The sequence below is a fragment of the Oncorhynchus gorbuscha genome, unplaced genomic scaffold (assembly GCF_021184085.1).
Source record: "Oncorhynchus gorbuscha isolate QuinsamMale2020 ecotype Even-year unplaced genomic scaffold, OgorEven_v1.0 Un_scaffold_40:::fragment_4:::debris, whole genome shotgun sequence".
Lineage (NCBI taxonomy): Eukaryota > Metazoa > Chordata > Actinopteri > Salmoniformes > Salmonidae > Oncorhynchus > Oncorhynchus gorbuscha.
In genome coordinates, this window is record NW_025745251.1 from 200774 (window position 1) to 225672 (window position 24899).

The 24899-nt window shown below is 41.2% G+C and overlaps 1 protein-coding gene across 1 annotated transcript in view; it reads right to left on the bottom strand.

The window, feature by feature from the left end:
• The window catches only part of LOC124018156 (calsyntenin-2-like), a 156097-nt gene that overhangs the window by 122572 nt on the left and 8626 nt on the right, over positions 1-24899 (bottom strand). Inside the window, exons 3-6 of the mRNA XM_046333424.1 lie at positions 21450-21554; positions 19415-19600; positions 6688-6945; positions 6337-6458 (exon numbers count right to left, since the gene is read on the bottom strand). Of these exons, the coding sequence (XP_046189380.1) occupies positions 6337-6458; positions 6688-6945; positions 19415-19600; positions 21450-21554 (671 nt within the window). The remainder of the gene's footprint in view (positions 1-6336; positions 6459-6687; positions 6946-19414; positions 19601-21449; positions 21555-24899) is intronic.

The window sequence follows — 24899 nt, forward strand, 5'->3', positions numbered from 1 at the left end:
ACCAATGATATTAGGCCACTCTTGGCCATGATTACAGACACCTGTGTCTTTTGACACTACATAAACAAGTCATCCCGCAGTGTTTGTGATTATACCCTGATGAAGACAGCTTGGCTGTCGAAACGTTGGTAATTACATTTTTGCATCTGAGCTCCTAGAGTGTGCGGCTCTCTTTCATTTTCAAGTTTTCTACTCCGCTAGTCAGCACCTCGTCTTAATAGGTGTGCGTTTCTTTTCTTCTAAATCATGTATTGTGTCATTTTAGAGATAGAGAGATGAGGAGAAAGCAAGGACTGTGGAGAGACAGGCTGCCATGTCTTGTTCTGAAATGTTACAGAACTTCTCCAGATGGTGACTCACAAATGGTCAACCCCGGTCACAAGGTCACGCTCTGACCCCCAGTCCTTCCTCAAATCACAGCCAGCGATCTGTCCTCAAATTACCCAGCAGCCCCAGTACTCTGCCTCTCACTGCCCGGCTTCAGCTGCTCGTCTCTTTTGTCCAATCAGAGAGCTGCGTTCAGGGTCTGGAGACTGACAATAAGCGTGACCAGGCCAACCTTGAGACAGACACATCCTCAGGCGAGAGGGAGCTGCTGCTGTCACCCACCCACACACTGTACATAAACACATATGTCAGCCCGCTAGGTTTGGCCAAGAGTCAATGTAGCTACAGACAAACATACAGTGCTTTGCAAAAGTATTCATCCCCCCTTGGCGTTTTTCTTATTTTTTTGCATTACAACCTGTAATTTAAATGGATTTTTATTTGGATTTCATGTAATGGAGATACACAAAATAGTCTAAATTGGTGAAGTGAAATTTAAAAGATGACTTGTTTCAAAGAATTACCAAGGAAAAGTGGTGGTGCATATGTATTCACCCCTTCGCTATGAAGCCCCTAAATAAGACCTGGTGCAACCAATTACCTTCAAAAGTCACATAATTAGTTCAATAATGTCCTCCTGTGTGCAATCTAAGTGTTACATGATCTGTCACATGATGTCAGTATATATACACCTGTTCTGAAAGGCCCCAGAGTCTCCAACACCACTAAGCAAGGGGCACCACCAAGCAAGCGGCACCATGAAAACCAAGGAGCTCTCCAAACAGGTCAGGGACAAAGTTGTGGAGAAGTACAGATCAGGGTTGGGTTATAAAAAAATATCCAAAACTTTGAATATCCCACAGAGCACCATTAAATCAATGATTAAAAAATGGAAAGAATACGGCACAACAAACCTGCCAAGAGGGTCGCCCACCAAAACTCAGGGACCAGGCAAGGAGGGCATTAATCAGAGAGGCAACAAAGAGACCAAAGATTACCCTGAAGGAGCTGCAAAGCTCCACAGCGGAGATTGGAGTATATGTCCATAGGACCACTTCAAGCCGTACACTTCACAGAGCTGGGCTTTATAAGAGAGTGGCCAGGAAAAAGCCATTGCTTAAAGAAAAAAATAAGCAAACCCATTTGGTGTTTGCCAAATGGCATGTGGGAAACTCCCCATACATATGTATGAAGGCACTCTGGTCAGATGAGACTAAAATGAAGCTATTTGGGCATCAAATAAAATGCTATGTCTGGCGCAAACCCAACACCTCTCATCATCCCCGAGAACACCATCCTCCGTAGCTGACGTGAGTAAGACCTTTAAACAGGTCAACATTCATAAGGCTGCGGGGCCAGATGGATTACCAGGACGTGTGCTCTGGGCATGGGCTGCCAACTGGCAGGTGTCTTCACTGACATTTTCAACATGTTTCTGATTGAGTCTGTAATATCAACATATTCAAGCAGACCACCATAGTCCTTGTGCCCAAGTGAGGGTAGGCAGCAACACATCTGTCACTCTGATCCTCAACACTGGAGCTCCTCAGGGGTGCATGCTCAGTCCCTTCCTATACTCCCTGTTCATCCACGACTGCATTGCCAGGCACGACTCCAACACCATCATTAAGTTTGTAGACGAAACAACAATGGTAGGCCTGATCACCGACAAAACGAGACAGCCTATAGGGAGGAGGTCAAAAACCTGGCCGGGTGGTGCCAGAATTTACAACCTATCCCTCAACGTAACCAAGATGAAAGAGATGATTGTGAAATACAGGAAAAGGAGGACCGAGCATGACCCCATTCTCATCGATGGGGCTGTAGTGGAGCAGGTTGAGAGCTTCAAGTTCCTTGGTGTCCACCTCAACAACAAACTAGAATGGTCCAAACACACCAAGACAGTCATGAAGAGGGCATGACAAAGCCTAATCCCCTCAGGAAAATAAAAAGATTTGGTATGAGTCCACAGATCCTCAAAAGGTTCAACAGCTGCAACATCGAGAGCATCTTGACTGGTTGCATCACTGCCTCGTACGGCTTCTGCTCGGCCTCCGACCGCAAGGCACTACAGAGGGTAGTGCGTACGGCCCAGAACACCACTGGGACTAAGCTGCCTGCCATCCAGGACTTCTACACCAGGCAGTGTCAGAAGAAGGCCCTAAACATTGTCAAAGACCCCAGCCACCCCAGTCATAGACTATTCACTCTAATACCACATGGCAAGTGGTACCAGAGTGCCAAGTTTAGGACAAAAAGGCTTCTCAACAGTTTTTACCCCCAAGCCATAAGACTCCTGAACAGGTAATCAAATGGCTATCCGGACTATTTGCATTGTGTGCCCCCCCCAAACCCCCCTTTTACGCTGCTGCTACTCTCTGTTTATTATATATGCATAGTCACTTTAACAATACATTCATGTACCTACTATCTCAATTAGCCTGACCAACCAGTGCCCCCGCACTTTGGCTAACAGGGCTATCTGCATTGAGTCCCACCACCCATCACCCCCAACCCCTCTTTTACACTACTGCTACTCTCTGTTTATGATATATGCATAGTCACTGTAACAATACATTCATGTACATACTATCTCAATTAGCCCTACCAACCAGTACCCCCGCACATTGGCTAACCGGGCTATCTGCATTGTGTCCCACCACCCATCACCACCCTAACCCCTCTTTTACACTACTGCTACTCTCTGTTTATCATACTGTATATGCATAGTCACTTTAACCATATCTACGTGTACATACTATCTCAATCAGCCCGACTAACCAGTGCCTGTATATAGCCTCGCTACTGTTATAGCCTCGCAACTGTATATAGCCTCGCTACTGTTATAGCCTCGCTAATGTTATAGCCTCGCTACTGTATATAGCCTCGTAATTGTTATATCCTCGCTACTGTATATAGCCTCGCTACTGTATATAGCCTCGCTACTGTTATAGCCTCGCTACTGTTATAGTCTCGCTACTGTATATAGCCTCGCTACTGTTATAGCCTCGCTACTGTATATAGCCTCGCTACTTTTATAGCCTCGCTACTGTATATAGCCTCGGTACTGTTATAGCCTCGCTACTGTTATAGTCTCGCTACTGTATATAGCCTCGCTACTGTTATAGCCTCGCTACTTTTATAGCCTCGTTACTTTTATAGCCTCGCTACAATTATAGCCTCGCTACTGTTATAGCCTCTGTACTGTATATAGCCTCGCTACTGAATATAGCCCCGCTACTGTATATAGCCCGGCTACTGTATATAGCCTCGCCATTGTATATAGCCTCGCTACAGTATATAGCCTCTCTACTGTATATAGTCTCGCTACTGTATATAGCCTCGCTACTGTATATAGCCTCTCTACTGTATATAGCCTCACTACTGTATAGAGCCTCACTACTGTATATAGCCTTACTACTGTATAGAGCCTCACTACTGTATATAGCCTCACTACTGTATATAGACTCTCTACTGTATAAAGCCTCACTACTGTATAGAGCCTCACTACTGTATATAGCCTCACTACTGTATATAGACTCTCTACTGTATAAAGCCTCACTACTGTATAGAGCCTCACTACTGTATATAGACTCTCTACTGTATATAGCCTGACTACTGTATAGAGCCTCACTACTGTATATAGCCTCTCTACTGTATATAGCCTCACTACTGTATATAGTATCTCTACTGTATATAGCCTCACTACTGTATATAGTCTCTCTACTGTATATAGCCTCACTACTGTATAGGGCCTCTCTACTGTATATAGCCTCACTACTGTATATATACTCTCTACTGTATATAGACTCTCTACTGTATATAGCCTCACTACTGTATATATACCCTCTACTGTATATAGCCTATCTACTGTATATAGACTCTCTACTGTATATAGCCTCACTACTGTATATAGACTCTCTACTGTATAGAGCCTCACTACTGTATATAGACTCTCTACTGTATAGAGCCTCACTACTGTATATAGCCTCACTACTGTATATAGACTCTCTACTGTATATAGCCTCACTACTGTATATAGCCTCTCTACTGTATATAGACTCCCTACTGTATATAGCCTCTCTATTGTATATAGACTCTACTGTATATAGCCTCACTACTGTATATAGACTCTACTGTATATAGACTCTCTACTGTATATAGCCTCACTACTGTATATAGACTCTACTGTATATAGACTCTCTACTGTATATAGCCTCACTACTGTATATAGACTCTCTACTGTATAGAGCCTCACTACTGTATATAGACTCTCTACTGTATATAGCCTCACTACTGTATATAGCCTCTCTACTGTATATAGACTCTCTACTGTATATAGCCTCTCTACTGTATATAGACTCTACTGTATATAGCCTCACTACTGTATATAGACTCTACTGTATATAGACTCTCTACTGTATATACCCTCACTACTGTATATAGACTTTACTGTATATAGACTCTCTACTGTATATAGCCTCACTACTGTATATAGACTCTACTGTATATAGCCTCACTACTGTATATAGACTCTACTGTATATAGCCTCTCTACTGTATATAGACTCTCTACTGTATATAGCCTCACTACTGTATATAGCCTCTCTACTGTATATAGCCTCTCTACTGTATATAGACTCTCTACTGTATTTAGCCCCGCTACTGTTATTTTTAACTGTCCTTTTACTGTTGTTTTTACTTCTTTACTTACCTATTGTTCCCTAACACTTTTTATTTTTATTTTTTACAAATTGCACTGTTGGTTAGAGCCTCTAAGTAAGCATTTCATTGTAAGGTTTGTATTCGGCGCACATGACAAATAAACTTCGATTTGATTTGACTTGATCTCCACAGTGAAGCATGGTGGTGGCAGCATCATGCTTTGGGGATGTTTTTCATCGGCAGGGACTGGGAAACTGGTCAGAATTAAAGGAATGATGGATGGTGCTAAATACTGGGAAATTCTTGAAGGAAACCTGTTTCAGTCTTCGAGAGATTTGAGACTGGGATGGAGGTTCACCTTCCAGCAGGACAATGACTAAAGCATACTAAGCATACTGCTAAAGCAACACTCAAGTGGTTTAAGAGGAAACATTTAAATGTCTTGGAATGGCCTAGTCAAAATTCAGACTTCAATCCAATTGAGAATCTGTGCTATGACTTAAAGTTTGCTGTACACCAGCGGAACCCATCCAACTTGAAGGAGCTGGAGCAGTTTGCCTTGAAGAATGGGCAACAATTCCAGTGACTAGATGTGCCAAGCTTATAGAGACATACCCCAAGAGATTTGCAGCTGTAATTGCTGCAAAAGGTGACTGTACAAAGTATTGACTTTGGTGGGGTGAATAGTTATGCACGCTCAAGTTTTCTGTTTTTTTTTTGGTCTTATTTCTTGTTTGTTTCACGAGAAAAAATATTTTGTATCTTAAAAGTGTTATGCATGTTGTGTAAATGAAATGATATACAAGCCCCCCCCAAAAAAATCAATGTTTATTCCAGGTTGTAAGGCAACAAAATAGGAAACATTCCAAGGTGGTGAATCATTTTGCAAGTCACTGTATCCTCACTGCCAGCCCACCTTCATCCCCAGAGGAAACACACACACACACACACACACACACACACACACACACACACACACACACACACACACACACACACACACACACACACACACACACACACACACACACACACACACACACACACACACGCGCCGAAGGACATAACGGCGAAGGACATATTTTCAATAGAGATGGTCTTCATATGTCTAGGTCTAAAACAGTCTCAACTGCTCTGTGCATCGAGGCTTTTAGAGAGGTTCTGGGATGAAGGACTTTAGGTGTTGAACAAGAGCCTCTAGATGGAGTTGTTGGTCCAGGCCATCTGAACATCACATCATGTTTCATAGACAGCACACTCGTAAGGACAAGCTGTCCCTCTTTAGTGGTACAGTACATTACAAATGAATATCACTGAGGTACACAAAGCCTACTGTGTAGCCTACCTGCTCCAGTTTCCAGTGGAACTCTGCAGGTCTGAAGGTGTCCACCTGGGTGAAGTCTCTTCGGAGCAGGAAGACCAGACGACAGTTATGGACGTAAAGGGAGTAGTGGTGTCTGTTCATCTCTGGAGAGGGGATGAAGAAAGAGAAGAGGGCGTACATGTAACACACCTTCCCTAAAATTACCACAACCTTTGAATTAAGACCCCTTCTCTTAAGTGAAGATAAACCCATTCTTGTCAGTAGACCACACCCATTCAATGTTCCTGCCCCTCTACACACAGCCCTTCCCACTTTACTTCTCTCCCAGCCACACCACTCTCTTCCCTCCTACCTTCCTTCCCCTCTTCTCACCTGTCTTATCAGAGTTGCAGAGCAGGGTCTCTTTCTCCGCCCTCAGTCCAGGAGTGGGGCCATGCTTCATCCACGTGGCGATTGTGAACTGATCCGTCAGGTTCTGTGGTACCATCTGGTCAGGAATCTTTGCTGCTTGCCGCCCGTCAAACCGGAAGATGAGGTCGCTGTCCCGCCCACTGTCTGTCACAAGGGAAGCAGTCCAATTGGTGGAGATGCTGGGAGCAGGGAGAAGGTCTGTGCTGCCCGACGAGGCCCCTGGGTAATTGTTGCCGTGGGAACAGATAAGGAAGCACAACAACACAGGACTGTAAATACCAATCAACACAGATATAGAGATGGTGCAGACTGACCTTGGCTATGATCATTTATGAATAAGCCAGAGGTCCAGGCTTAATGTGTAAACGATGTTCAGAGATTGATAGTGGATGTAAATATTGATTTGTGACAAATGAAACAGACTTTCAAAGGTAGGAGTGGACGAGAGTCATCAGAAGCCATGGCTATGCATAGAGTACATACTGTTTTATTTATCTACCTCCATGCATAGAGTACATACTGCTTTATTTATCTACCTCCATGCATATAGTACATACTGCTTAATCTACCTCCATGCATAGAGTACATACTGCTTTATTTATCTACCTCCATGCATAGATTACATACTGCTTTATTTATCTACCTCCATGCATAGATTACATACTGCTTAATCTACCTCCATGCATATAGTACATACTGCTTAATCTACCTCCATGCATAGATTACATACTGCTTTATTTATCTACCTCCATGCATAGAGTACATACTGCTTAATCTACCTCCATGCATAGAGTACATACTGCTTTATTTATCTACCTCCATGCATAGATTACATACTGCTTAATCTACCTCCATGCATAGAGTACATACTGCTTTATTTATCTACCTCCATGCATAGATTACATACTGCTTAATCTACCTCCATGCATAGAGTACATACTGCTTTATTTATCTATCTCCATGCATAGAGTACATACTGCTTAATCTACCTCCATGCATAGAGTACACACTGCTTAATCTACCTCCATGCATAGAGTACATACTGCTTAATCTACCTCCATGCATAGAGTACATACTGCTTTATTTATCTACCTCCATGCATAGAGTACATACTGCTTAATCTACCTCCATGCATAGAGTACATACTGCTTTATTTATCTACCTCCATGCATAGAGTACATACTGCTTAATCTACCTCCATGCATAGATTACATACTGCTTTATTTATCTACCTCCATGCATAGATTACATACTGCTTTATTTATCTACCTCCATGCATAGATTACATACTGCTTTATTTATCTACCTCCATGCATAGAGTACATACTGCTTTATTTATCTACCTCCATGCATAGATTACATACTGCTTTATTTATCTACCTCCATGCATAGAGTACATACTGCTTTATTTATCTACCTCCATGCATAGAGTACATACTGCTTTATTTATCTACCTCCATGCATAGAGTACATACTGCTTTATTTATCTACCTCCATGCATAGATTACATACTGCTTTATTTATCTACCTCCATGCATAGATTACATACTGCTTTATTTATCTACCTCCATGCATAGAGTACATACTGCTTTATTTATCTACCTCCATGCATAGAGTACATACTGCTTAATCTACCTCCATGCATAGATTACATACTGTTTTAATTATCTACCTCCATGCATAGATTACATACTGCTTAATCTACCTCCATGCATAGAGTACATACTGCTTTATTTATCTACCTCCATGCATAGAGTACATACTGCTTAATCTACCTCCATGCATAGATTACATACTGTTTTAATTATCTACCTCCATGCATAGAGTACATACTGCTTAATCTACCTCCATGCATAGATTACATACTGTTTTAATTATCTACCTCCATGCATAGATTACATACTGCTTAATCTACCTCCATGCATAGAGTACATACTGCTTTATTTATCTACCTCCATGCATAGATTACATACTGCTTTATTTATCTACCTCCATGCATAGATTACATACTGCTTTATTTATCTACCTCCATGCATAGAGTACATACTGCTTTATTTATCTACCTCCATGCATAGAGTACATACTGCTTAATCTACCTCCATGCATAGATTACATACTGTTTTAATTATCTACCTCCATGCATAGATTACATACTGCTTTATTTATCTACCTCCATGCATAGAGTACATACTGCTTAATCTACCTCCATGCATAGAGTACATACTGCTTAATCTACCTCCATGCATAGATTACATACTGCTTTATTTATCTACCTCCATGCATAGAGTACATACTGCTTTATTTATCTACCTCCATGCATAGAGTACATACTGCTTTATTTATCTACCTCCATGCATAGAGTACATACTGCTTAATCTACCTCCATGCATAGAGTACATACTGCTTAATCTACCTCCACGCATAGAGTACATACTGCTTTATTTATCTAACTCCATGCATAGATTACATACTGCTTTATTTATCTACCTCCATGCATAGAGTACATACTGCTTAATCTACCTCCATGCATAGAGTACATACTGCTTAATCTACCTCCACGCATAGAGTACATACTGCTTTATTTATCTACCTCCATGCATAGAGTACATACTGCTTAATCTACCTCCATGCATAGAGTACATACTGCTTAATCTACCTCCACGCATAGAGTACATACTGCTTTATTTATCTACCTCCATGCATAGATTACATACTGCGTTATTTATCTACCTCCATGCATAGATTACATACTGCTTTATTTATCTACCTCCATGCATAGATTACATACTGCTTTATTTATCTACCTCCATGCATAGAGTACATACTGCTTAATCTACCTCCATACATAGAGTACATACTGCTTTATTTATCTACCTCCATGCATAGAGTACATACTGCTTTATTTATCTACCTCCATGCATAGATTACATACTGCTTAATCTACCTCCATGCATAGATTACATACTGCTTTATTTATCTACCTCCATGCATAGAGTACATACTGCTTAATCTACCTCCATGCATAGAGTACATACTGCTTAATCTACCTCCATACATAGAGTACATACTGCTTAATCTACCTCCATGCATAGAGTACAAACTGCTTTATTTAGCTACCTCTATGAATAGAGTACATACTGCTTTATTTATCTACCTCCATGCATAGGGTACATACTGCGTAATCTACCTCCATGCATAGGGTACATACTGTGTAATCTACCTCCATGCATAGGGTACATACTGCGTAATCTACCTCCATGCATAGAGTACATACTGCGTAATCTACCTCCATGCATAGATTACATACTGCTTTATTTATCTACCTCCATGCATAGATTACATACTGCTTTATTTATCTACCTCCATGCATAGATTACATACTGCTTTATTTATCTACCTCCATGCATAGATTACATACTGCTTTATTTATCTACCTCCATGCATAGATTACATACTGCTTTATTTATCTACCTCCATGCATAGAGTACATACTGCTTTATTTATCTACCTCCATGCATAGATTACATACTGCTTTATTTATCTACCTCCATGCATAGAGTACATACTGCTTAATCTACCTCCATGCATAGAGTACAAACTGCTTTATTTATGTACCTCCATGCTGTCACGCCTTGGTCATTGTATTTTGTGTTTTTGTTATATGTTTGGGTAGGCCAGGGTGTGACATGGGTTTATATGTTGTTTTTCGTATTGGGGTTTGTAGTATTTGGGATCGCGGCTAATTAGGGGTGTTGTATAGGCTTGGCTGCCTGAGGCGATTCTCAATTGGAGTCAGGTGCTTATCGTTGTCTCTGATTGGGAACCGTATTTAGGTAGCCTGAGTTCGCTTTGGATTTTGTGGGTGTTTGTTCCTGTCTCTGTGTTGTAGTCACCAGATAGGCTGTAATTAGTTTCACGTTTAGTTTGTTGTTTTCTTATATCAGTTATTTCATGTACCGTTTTCATTCATTAAAGTCATGAGTAACCTACACGCTGCATTTCGGTCTGACTCTCTTCTTACAACAGACGAACGTCGTTACACATGCATAGAGTACATACTGCTTTATTTAGCTACCTCCATGCATAGAGTACATACTGCTTAATCTACCTCCATGCATAGAGTACATACTGCTTAATCTACCTCCATGGATAGAGTACATACTGCTTTATTTATCTACCTCCATGCATAGAGTACATACGGCTTAATCTACCTCCATGGATAGAGTACATACTGCTTTATTTATCTACCTCCATGCATAGAGTACATACTGCTTTATTTAGCTACCTCCATGCATAGAGTACATACTGCTTAATCTACCTCCATGCATAGAGTACATACTGCTTAATCTACCTCCATGGATAGAGTACATACTGCTTTATTTATCTACCTCCATGCATAGAGTACATACTGCTTTATTTAGCTACCTCCATGCATAGAGTACATACTGCTTTATTTATCTACCTCCATGCATAGATTACATACTGCTTTATTTATCTACCTCCACGCATAGAGTACATACTGCTTTATTTATCTACCTCCATGCATAGAGTACATACTGCTTAATCTACCTCCATGCATAGAGTACATACTGCTTAATCTACCTCCATGCATAGAGTACATACTGCTTTATTTATCTACCTCCATGCATAGAGTACATACTGCTTAATCTACCTCCATGCATAGAGTACATACTGCTTTATTTATCTACCTCCATGCATAGATTACATACTGCTTTATTTATCTACCTCCATGCATAGATTACATACTGCTTAATCTACCTCCATGCATAGAGTACATACTGCTTTATTTATCTACCTCCATGCATAGATTACATACTGCTTAATCTACCTCCATGCATAGAGTACATACTGCTTTATTTATCTACCTCCATGCATAGAGTACATACTGCTTAATCTACCTCCATGCATAGAGTACACACTGCTTAATCTACCTCCATGCATAGAGTACATACTGCTTAATCTACCTCCATGCATAGAGTACATACTGCTTTATTTATCTACCTCCATGCATAGAGTACATACTGCTTAATCTACCTCCATGCATAGAGTACATACTGCTTTATTTATCTACCTCCATGCATAGAGTACATACTGCTTAATCTACCTCCATGCATAGAGTACATACTGCTTAATCTACCTCCATGCATAGAGTACATACTGCTTTATTTATCTACCTCCATGCATAGATTACATACTGCTTAATCTACCTCCATGCATAGATTACATACTGCTTTATTCATCTACCTCCATGCATAGATTACATACTGCTTTATTTATCTACCTCCATGCATAGAGTACATACTGCTTTATTTATCTACCTCCATGCATAGATTACATACTGCTTTATTTATCTACCTCCATGCATAGATTACATACTGCTTTATTTATCTACCTCCATGCATAGAGTACACACTGCTTTATTTATCTACCTCCATGCATAGATTACATACTGCTTTATTCATCTACCTCCATGCATAGATTACATACTGCTTTATTTATCTACCTCCATGCATAGATTACATACTGCTTTATTTATCTACCTCCATGCATAGAGTACATACTGCTTTATTTATCTACCTCCATGCATAGAGTACATACTGCTTTATTTATCTACCTCCATGCATAGAGTACATACTGCTTTATTTATCTACCTCCATGCATAGATTACATACTGCTTTATTCATCTACCTCCATGCATAGAGTACATACTGCTTTATTTATCTACCTCCATGCATAGATTACATACTGATTTATTCATCTACCTCCATGCATAGATTACATACTGCTTTATTTATCTACCTCCATGCATAGAGTACATACTGCTTTATTTATCTACCTCCATGCATAGATTACATACTGCTTTATTCATCTACCTCCATGCATAGATTACATACTGCTTTATTTATCTACCTCCATGCATAGAGTACATACTGCTTTATTTATCTACCTCCATGCATAGAGTACATACTGCTTTATTTATCTACCTCCATGCATAGATTACATACTGCTTTATTCATCTACCTCCATGCATAGATTACATACTGCTTTATTTATCTACCTCCATGCATAGAGTACATACTGCTTTATTTATCTACCTCCATGGATAGAGTACATACTGCTTAATCTACCTCCATGCATAGATTACATACTGTTTTAATTATCTACCTCCATGCATAGATTACATACTGCTTTATTTATCTACCTCCATGCATAGATTACATACTGCTTTATTTATCTACCTCCATGCATAGAGTACATACTGCTTAATCTACCTCCATGCATAGAGTACAAACTGCTTTATTAATCTACCTCTATGAATAGAGTACATACTGCTTAATCTACCTCCATGCATAGAGTACAAACTGCTTTATTTATCTACCTCTATGCATAGATTACATACTGCTTTATTTATCTACCTCCATGCATAGAGTACATACTGCTTAATCTACCTCCATGCATAGATTACATACTGCTTTATTCATCTACCTCCATGCATAGATTACATACTGCTTTATTTATCTACCTCCATGCATAGAGTACATACTGCTTTATTTATCTACCTCCATGGATAGAGTACATACTGCTTTATTTATCTACCTCCATGCATAGAGTACATACTGCTTTATTTATCTACCTCCATGGATAGAGTACATACTGCTTAATCTACATCCATGCATAGATTACATACTGTTTTAATTATCTACCTCCATGCATAGAGTACATACTGCTTTATTTATCTACCTCCATGCATAGAGTACATACTGCTTAATCTACCTCCATGCATAGAGTACATACTGCTTAATCTACCTCCACGCATAGAGTACATACTGCTTTATTTATCTACCTCCATGCATAGAGTACATACTGCTTAATCTACCCCCATGCATAGAGTACATACTGCTTAATCTACCTCCACGCATAGAGTACATACTGCTTTATTTATCTACCTCCATGCATAGATTACATACTGCTTTATTCATCTACCTCCATGCATAGATTACATACTGTTTTATTTATCTACCTCCATGCATAGAGTACATACTGCTTTATTTATCTACCTCCATGCATAGAGTACATACTGCTTAATCTACCTCCATGCATAGAGTACATACTGCTTAATCTACCTCCACGCATAGAGTACATACTGCTTTATTTATCTACCTCCATGCATAGATTACATACTGCTTTATTCATCTACCTCCATGCATAGATTACATACTGCTTTATTTATCTACCTCCATGCATAGAGTACATACTGCTTAATCTACCTCCATGCATAGAGTACATACTGCTTTATTCATCTACCTCCATGCATAGATTACATACTGCTTTATTTATCTACCTCCATGCATAGAGTACATACTGCTTTATTTATCTACCTCCATGCATAGATTACATACTGCTTTATTTATCTACCTCCATGCATAGATTACATACTGCTTTATTTATCTACCTCCATGCATAGAGTACATACTGCTTTATTTATCTACCTCCATGCATAGATTACATAATGCTTTATTCATCTACCTCCATGCATAGATTACATACTGCTTTATTTATCTACCTCCATGCATAGATTACATACTGCTTTATTTATCTACCTCCATGCATAGAGTACATACTGCTTTATTTATCTACCTCCATGCATAGAGTACATACTGCTTTATTTATCTACCTCCATGCATAGATTACATACTGCTTTATTCATCTACCTCCATGCATAGAGTACATACTGCTTTATTTATCTACCTCCATGCATAGATTACATACTGCTTTATTCATCTACCTCCATGCATAGATTACATACTGCTTTATTTATCTACCTCCATGCATAGAGTACATACTGCTTTATTTATCTACCTCCATGCATAGATTACATACTGCTTTATTCATCTACCTCCATGCATAGATTACATACTGCTTTATTTATCTACCTCCATGCATAGAGTACATACTGCTTTATTTATCTACCTCCATGCATAGAGTACATACTGCTTTATTTATCTACCTCCATACATAGATTACATACTGCTTTATTCATCTACCTCCATGCATAGATTACATACTGCTTTATTTATCTACCTCCATGCATAGAGTACATACTGCTTTATTTATCTACCTCCATGGATAGAGTACATACTGCTTAATCTACCTCCATGCATAGATTACATACTGTTTTAATTATCTACCTCCATGCATAGATTACATACTGCTTTATGTATCTACCTCCATGCATAGATTACATACTGCTTTATTCATCTACCTCCATGCATAGAGTACATACTGCTTTATTTATCTACCTCCATGCATAGAGTACATACTGCTTAATCTACCTCCATGCATAGAGTACAAACTGCTTTATTAATCTACCTCTATGAATAGAGTACATACTGCTTAATCTACCTCCATGCATAGAGTACAAACTGCTTTATTAATCTACCTCTATGAATAGAGTACATACTGCTTAATCTACCTCCATGCATAGAGTACAAACTGCTTTATTTATCTACCTCCATGCATAGAGTACAAACTGCTTTATTTATCTACCTCTATGCATAGATTACATACTGCTTTATTTATCTACCTATATGCATAGATTACATACTGCTTTATTTATCTACCTCCATGCATAGAGTACATACTGCTTTATTTATCTACCTCCATGCATAGATTACATACTGCTTTATTTATCTACCTCCATGCATAGATTACATACTGCTTTATTCATCTACCTCCATGCATAGATTACATACTGCTTTATTTATCTACCTCCATGCATAGAGTACATACTGCTTTATTTATCTACCTCCATGCATAGAGTACATACTGCTTTATTTATCTACCTCCATGCATAGAGTACATACTGCTTTATTTATCTACCTCCATGCATAGATTACATACTGCTTTATTCATCTACCTCCATGCATAGAGTACATACTGCTTTATTTATCTACCTCCATGCATAGATTACATACTGCTTTATTCATCTACCTCCATGCATAGATTACATACTGCTTTATTTATCTACCTCCATGCATAGAGTACATACTGCTTTATTTATCTACCTCCATGGATAGAGTACATACTGCTTAATCTACCTCCATGCATAGATTACATACTGTTTTAATTATCTACCTCCATGCATAGATTACATACTGCTTTATTTATCTACCTCCATGCATAGATTACATACTGCTTAATCTACCTCCATGCATAGAGTACATACTGCTTAATCTACCTCCATGCATAGATTACATACTGCTTTATTTATCTACCTCCATGCATAGAGTACATACTGCTTTATTTATCTACCTCCATGGATAGAGTACATACTGCTTTATTTATCTACCTCCATGCATAGAGTACATACTGCTTTATTTATCTACCTCCATGGATAGAGTACATACTGCTTAATCTACATCCATGCATAGATTACATACTGTTTTAATTATCTACCTCCATGCATAGAGTACATACTGCTTTATTTATCTACCTCCATGCATAGAGTACATACTGCTTAATCTACCTCCATGCATAGAGTACATACTGCTTTATTTATCTACCTCCATGCATAGAGTACATACTGCTTAATCTACCACCATGCATAGAGTACATACTGCTTAATCTACCTCCACGCATAGAGTACATACTGCTTTATTTATCTACCTCCATGCATAGAGTACATACTGCTTAATCTACCTCCATGCATAGAGTACATACTGCTTAATCTACCTCCACGCATAGAGTACATACTGCTTTATTTATCTACCTCCATGCATAGATTACATACTGCTTTATTCATCTACCTCCATGCATAGATTACATACTGTTTTATTTATCTACCTCCATGCATAGAGTACATACTGCTTTATTTATCTACCTCCATGCATAGAGTACATACTGCTTAATCTACCTCCATGCATAGAGTACATACTGCTTAATCTACCTCCACGCATAGAGTACATACTGCTTTATTTATCTACCTCCATGCATAGATTACATACTGCTTTATTCATCTACCTCCATGCATAGATTACATACTGCTTTATTTATCTACCTCCATGCATAGAGTACATACTGCTTAATCTACCTCCATGCATAGAGTACATACTGCTTAATCTACCTCCATACATAGAGTACATACTGCTTAATCTACCTCCATGCATAGAGTACAAACTGCTTTATTTAGCTACCTCTATGAATAGAGTACATACTGCTTTATTTATCTACCTCCATGCATAGAGTACAAACTGCTTTATTTATCTACCTCCATGCATAGGGTACATACTGCGTAATCTACCTCCATGCATAGGGTACATACTGCGTAATCTACCTCCATGCATAGGGTACATACTGCGTAATCTACCTCCATGCATAGATTACATACTGCTTTATTTATCTACCTCCATGCATAGATTACATACTGCTTTATTTATCTACCTCCATGCATAGGGTACATACTGCGTAATCTACCTCCATGCATAGGGTACATACTGCGTAATCTACCTCCATGCATAGGGTACATACTGCGTAATCTACCTCCATGCATAGATTACATACTGCTTTATTTATCTACCTCCATGCATAGAGTACATACTGCTTAATCTACCTCCATGCATAGAGTACAAACTGCTTTATTTATGTACCTCCATGCTGTCACGCCTTGGTCATTGTATTTTGTGTTTTTGTTATATGTTTGGGTAGGCCAGGGTGTGTCATGGGTTTATATGTTGTTTTTCGTATTGGGGTTTGTAGTATTTGGGATCGCGGCTAATTAGGGGTGTTGTATAGGCTTGGCTGCCTGAGGCGATTCTCAATTGGAGTCAGGTGCTTATCGTTGTCTCTGATTGGGAACCGTATTTAGGTAGCCTGAGTTCGCTTTGTATTTTGTGGGTGTTTGTTCCTGTCTCTGTGTTGTAGTCACCAGATAGGCTGTAATTAGTTTCACGTTTAGTTTGTTGTTTTCTTATATCAGTTATTTCATGTACCGTTTTCATTCATTAAAGTCATGAGTAACCTACACGCTGCATTTCGGTCTGACTCTCTTCTTACAACAGACGAACGTCGTTACACATGCATAGAGTACATACTGCTTTATTTAGCTACCTCCATGCATAGAGTACATACTGCTTAATCTACCTCCATGCATAGAGTACATACTGCTTAATCTACCTCCATGGATAGAGTACATACTGCTTTATTTATCTACCTCCACGCATAGAGTACATACTGCTTTATTTATCTACCTCCATGCATAGAGTACATACTGCTTAATCTACCTCCATGCATAGAGTACATACTGCTTAATCTACCTCCATGCATAGAGTACATACTGCTTTATTTATCTACCTCCATGCATAGAGTACATACTGCTTAATCTACCTCCATGGACACTAAGAAACAAACAGAACACCATGGTAATGGAAAGAAAGAAGGGATGGCTGTAATTCATGTTGTTTTCAGTGTTAATAACGAGTGATAATTCCCCACACAGCGGAGAAGTTACAGCGGAGAAGAGACTGTTGTTATGTGATCCTTTCACAGGAAAACAAACCCATCCGTCAGAACATTAAATTAATGAATCCTCTCTCTCTCTCTCTCTCTCTCTCTCTCTCTTTCTCTTTCTCTCTCTTTCTTTTTATCTTTCTTTCTCTCTCTCTCTCTCTCTCTCTCTCTCTCTCTCTCTCTCTCTCTCTCTCTCTCTCTCTCTCTCTCTCTCTCTCTCTCTCTCTCTCTCTCTCTCTCTCTCTTTCTCTCTTTCTCTCTCTCTCCAACGCCCACTCCATATCTTCTTGAAAAACATAACTCTGGCCTGGTCACAGTGCTCCTCTGCAACGCTAACAAACCCCGAGTAACATTGACTTGTGTGCCCTCACTCCCACTGTAACAGTGTGGGGCCTAGTAAAGCCTTATTATACATGTTTATAACACAGCTATTACATGGTGACAGTAGTACCTCCAAAACCCAGCAACGCTCCAAATAAACCACATGATACAATATGACCCATCGCTCTGGTATATCTGTTCATCCAGATAGACAATTGAAACATGCATCTGTTCGTTTTCCACTAATAACAGGACATCAGCGCATTAATTAATGTTTTTTCCTGCCTGTCTGTAATGTCCTGTTTCTCCCCGCCTGCTATTCATGGCTTTGTAAAGGTTCTGACTTGCAGTGATTAGATTCTGGGAGTAAATAGATGCGTGGAGGCTTCCATCCTCAGTTCTCCTCTCCGCAGCCCTGCCACCGCAGCCAAGCACAGCCCAACATTCTGTTTGCAGATGTCTTTGTACATTATCTCAAATTGATTGTGCTTTAAAAAAGCAATTACAATGTATTCTATTTGGTATCAGTTAATGACTATGGGAGGCTTTGAAAAGGCTCTTTAGCGGTGAACCATGCATATAGAGGGAACTGGGTGGGAGAGGGGAGGGGAGAGGGAGTTATGCATTCAGATAAGGGTCTAGGGAGTTTAACTGGTGTTCTTATTAAGAGTGTTGTAGACTATTGACTGGCATTGGACTAGTCATTTAGGGGCTTCAGTCTGTTGATTTCTGGAGTGGCTCTGTTCTGTTATGCAACAAATCTCTAATTGTAAATCAAGTGAAATACATTTACTTACCTATGACCATTTATAGATAAATATGTATCCCATGAGGTACGTACCACAGAGTTTCTGCAGAGACTTCTCAGAGTAGGTCTCCCGGTCGCAGCCCTTCCCAATATGGCTGGTCTGTAGCTCCACCATGGTCCTCACTGAGGAGAGAGGCCCTCCACACGTCTCCAGATGCATCTTGGGAAACAACTGCTTGCTGCCTGTGCCTGGCTCATAGTTCACTCTTTTGTTCCAGCCTAGGGAAGTCAGAAGACACAATGGTTAGGGGTGGGGGAGTGTGTGTGTGTGTGTGTGTGTGTGTGTGTGTGTGTGTGTGTGTGTGTGTGTGTGTGTGTGTGTGTGTGTGTGTGTGTGTGTGTGTGTGTGTGTGTGTGTGTGTGTGTGTGTGTGTGTGTGTGTGTGTGTGTGTGTGTGTGTGTGTGTGTGTGTGTAAGAGAGAGAATGAGAGAGAGAAATAAAGAGAGAGAACGAGAGTAAGAGAAAGAGATATGAGAGAATAACAGTGGTGGTGAATAAGAGAGGTGGAACCAGGAAGAGAACTAGTGTCAGTGTGATCTTGGATGTGAATATACGGTCCTTCGAACTGGAGAACCGAAAATTGCATTGTCTGAAGATTTTCACAATGTATGGTTTTGTGTCCATTCCTGCCTTGTAGGTCCCCAATAAAAAGGCGACAGCCCATTCCAGAGTTTTATGCAGTCAATAAAATGTCTAATAATGTGAATCAATGGCGCTTTCCACTGTACAGTATTGTGCTCACTAAATCACTGTGACATTAATAAAATGTAGAGTGTTCAGCCAGACCTGCTCGCTCACAGTGTGCATGGTGGGCTGTGTGCATTTGTAGTGTCTATTCTGCAGTGTGTGTAACTAAGAAAAACAGGCAGCCAGAGAGAGGCAGGCTGAAAGAACCATGCAGGCAGAGCTGAACAGAAACACTGACTGGATAAGAAAGGAAACAGCCTGTCGCTGCCCTGTGGACTGTTAAATCTGTCACGTTCACTTCCTCACACACACACACACACACACACACACCCTGCGCTCGTTAACACACACACACGCACGCACGCACACACACACACACACACTCCCTGCGCTCGTTAACACATACACACACACACACACACACGCACACGCACACGCACGCACACGCACACACACACACACTCCCTGCGCTCGTTAACACACACACGCACACGCACGCACACACACACACACACTCCCTGCGCTCGTTAACACACACACACGCACACACACACGCACGCACGCACGCACACACACACACACACACACACACACACACACACACACACACACACACACACACACACACACACACACCACCAACAGCTGTTTGTTGTTGTTTTATTTCAGCCTGCAGGGCTGGTTTTGTAGTGGTTTGGTTCGATGCAAGAAAACGCCTCTCTCCAGCCCAAACACAAACAGAAAACAGACAGGCAGACAGACAGACAGACTAACACCCCCACAACAGTGATTGGCTGCTGGCAGAAGCTGTGTGGTTGTTGTCTACCTGCTGTCTGCACTGCAACACAACCAGTTGTTTCTATTTCCTTCCCTTCTCTCTGGGAAATTAAGTTTATTCTGGATTTCTTGTTTTTTTCTCTCCATGTTTGATCAGTCCAGAAAGTGACTTGGCTCATCAGAGTTCATATTCCCGCTCACATAGTAGTGCTGAGCGATTAGTGGTATTTGAGGTAGATTCGGTTTCAGTTCGATTCTGAAAAAATATTTCAGTTGTGTATATGACATTTGTTTTATTTGATGAAAACATTATTTGATGACTTTATTATTTCATTCAAGTCATCATCTCATCTCTATAGAGCTGCTGCCTATGCTGTCTTCAAGGTTAATAAGGAATACTTTTATGACTGCTGTATACCAGCTATCAGTCACTTATATGATGTACTTTCAGGTAGAGATACTGTACATTTACATTTACATTTAAGTCATTTAGCAGACGCTCTTATCCAGAGCGACGTACCTCAGTTCATTTTGGTGAATCACTCAACCCTATCATGTTAGCTCATATTCCTTATCATATAGGTTCATATACAGACTCATTACCATACTCATATAGAGGACTCTGCCGGGACTCTGTGTGACTGAGCTGTTCCATTTGTGTCCCTGCTAAATGAGGCACGGCAGCGCAGCTCACCCTGGGCCGTGCTGCTACAAACACACGTTCACACAGGAACAGACACAAACACAGGCGCGTAGATGTTACACTTTTTACCCCTTTTCTCCCCACTTTGGTGATATCCAATTGGTAGTTACAGACTTGTGTCAACTTCTGCAACTTCTGTACGGACTGGCGAGAGGCGAAGGTCGAGAGCCGTGCGTCCTACGAAACACAACCCAACCAAGCCGCACTGCTTCATGACACAATGCCCACTTAACCCGGAAGCCAGCCGCACCAATGCTTCAGGGGAAACTCCGTACACCTGGCGACCGTGCACTGCGCCCGGCCCGCCACAGGAGTCACTAGTGCGTGATGGGACAAGGACATCCCTGCTAGCCAAACCCTCCCCTAACCAGGACGACCTTGGGCCAATTGTGTGCCGCCCCATGGGTCTCCATGTGGCAGCCGGATGCCTGGACATGAACCCAGAATCTCTAGTGGCACCGCTAGCACTGCGAATCAGTGCCTAAGACCACCACGCCACTCACACATGCATATTGACAACACACACACAACACTCCACATACACTGCTGCTATTTTCTATTTTTATTACCTTATTTTCTTACTTTCAACTCTGCATTGTTGGGAGAGGGCTCGTAAGTAAGCATTTCACTGTGAAGTCTATACCTGTTGTATTCGTCACAAATACAACTTGATTTGATTTGGAATACTGTGTGATGTTTTATTCCAACACAAAAAGAAAACAATGGAACATGATGTAGTGTTATGCTATGTTATGAGAGAGAGAGAACCTTGTCTGTGGGTGTGTGTGTTCGTGTGCATGCATGCACATGTGTGTGTGCTCCATAACCCTGAACAACACATTACTCCAGTCCTGTCAAGCTGCAGTAGCAGAAGCATCCACAGCAAGGCATAGATGTTACACTGTAATACACTGCCTCTCATAGATGTTACACTGTAATACACTGCCTCTCATAGATGTTACACTGTAATACACTGCCTCTCATAGATGTTACACTGTAATACACTGCCTCTCATAGATGTTACACTGTAATACACTGCCTCTCATAGATGTTACACTGTAATACACTGCCTCTCATAGATGTTACACTGTAATACACTGCCTCTCATAGATGTTACACTGTAATACTCTGCCTCTCTCCATCTGTCCTCTCTCCATCTTTACCCTGTCCTCTCTCCCTCTTTACCCTGTCCTCTCTCCCTCTTTACCCTGTCCTCTCTCCCTCTTTACCCTGTCCTCTCTCCCTCTTTACCCTGTCCTCTCTCCCTCTTTACCCTGTCCTCTCTCCCTCTTTAACCTGTCCTCTCTCCCTCTTTACCCTGTCCTCTCCTCTTTACCCTGTCCTCTCTCCTCTTTACCCTGTCCTCTCTCCCTCTTTACATGTCATCTCTCCCTCTTTACCCTGTCCTCTCTCCCTCTTTACCCTGTCCTCTCTCCCTCTTTACCCTGTCCTCTCTCCCTCTTTACCCTGTCCTCCCTCCCTCTTTACCCTGTCCTCTCTCCCTCTTTACCCTGTCCTCTCTCCATCTTTACACTGTCCTCTCTCCCTCTTTACCCTGTCCTCTCTCCCTCTTTACCCTGTTCTCTCTCCCTCTTTACCCTGTCCTCTCTCGCTCTTTACCCTGTCCTCTCTCTCTCGCTCTTTACCCTGTCCTCTCTCTCTCGCTCTTTACCCTGTCCTCTCTATCTCTTTTCTCTCCTCTCTCCCTCTTTACCCTGTCCTCTCTCCCTCTTTACCCTGTTCTCTCTATCTCTTTTCTCTCCTCTCTCCCTCTTTACCCTGTCCTCTCTCCCTCTTTACCCTGTTCTCTCTCCCTCTTTACCCTGTCCTCTCTCCCTCTTTACCCTGTCATCTCTCCCTCTTTACCCTGTTCTCTCTATCTCTTTTCTCTCCTCTCTCCCTCTTTACCCTGTCCTCTCTCCCTCTTTACCCTGTTCTCTCTATCTCTTTTCTCTCCTCTCTCCCTCTTTACCCTGTCCTCTCTCCCTCTTTACCCTATCCTCTCTCCCTCTTTACCCTGTTCTCTCCCTCTTTACCCTGTTCTCTCTCCCTCTTTACCCTGTCCTCTCTCCCTCTTTACCCTGTCCTCTCTCCCTCTTTACCCTGTTCTCTCTATCTCTTTTCTCTCCTCTCTCCCTCTTTACCCTGTCCTCTCTCCCTCTTTACCCTGTTCTCTCTATCTCTTTTCTCTCCTCTCTCCCTCTTTACCCTGTCCTCTCTCCTCTTTACCCTGTCCTCTCTCCCTCTTTACCCTGTCCTCTCTCCCTCTTTACCCTGTTCTCTCTATCTCTTTTCTCTCCTCTCTCCTCTTTACCCTGTCCTCTCTCCCTCTTTACCCTGTTCTCTCTATCTCTTTTCTCTCCCTCTCTCCTCTTTACCCTGTTCTCTCTCCCTCTTTACCCTGTCCTCTCTCCCTCTTTACCCTGTTCTCTCTATCTCTTTTCTCTCCTCTCTCCCTCTTTACCCTGTCCTCTCTCCCTCTTTACCCTGTTCTCTCTATCTCTTTTCTCTCCTCTCTCCCTCTTTACCCTGTTCTCTCTCCCTCTTTACCCTGTTCTCTCTCCCTCTTTACCCTGTTCTCTCTATCTCTTTTCTCTCCTCTCTCCCTCTTTACCCTGTTCTCTCTCCCTCTTTACCCTGTCCTCTCTCCCTCTTTACCCTGTTCTCTCTATCTCTTTTCTCTCCTCTCTCCTCTTTACCCTGTCCTCTCTCCCTCTTTACCCTGTTCTCTCTATCTCTTTTCTCTCCTCTCTCCCTCTTTACCCTGTTCTCTCTCCTCTTTACCCTGTTCTCTCTCCTCTTTACCCTGTCCTCTCTGCCTCTTTACCCTGTTCTCTCTATCTCTTTTCTCTCCTCTCTCCCTCTTTACCCTGTTCTCTCTCCCTCTTTACCCTGTCCTCTCTCCCTCTTTACCCTGTTCTCTCTATCTCTTTTCTCTCCTCTCTTATCCGCTCCTTTTTATCCCTCTACCTTCATCCACTCAGCTCCCATCCATATTTCTATTTTAGATAGCACTTTCCTTCTCTCCATCTCATACTTCATACCTCTCTGCCTCCCTTGCTCTCTCTCTCCATCTCATACTTCATACCTCTCTGCCTCCCTTGCTCTCTCTCTCCATCTCATACTTCATACCTCTCTGCCTCCCTTGCTCTCTCTCTCCATCTCATACTTCATACCTTTCTGCCTCCCTTGCCCTCTCTCTCTCCATCTCATACTTCATACCTCTCTGCCTCCCTTGCCCTCTCTCTCTCCATCTCATACTTCATACCTCTCTGCCTCCCTTGCCCTCTCTCTCTCCATCTCATACTTCATACCTCTCTGCCTCCCTTGCTCTCTCTCTCCATCTCATA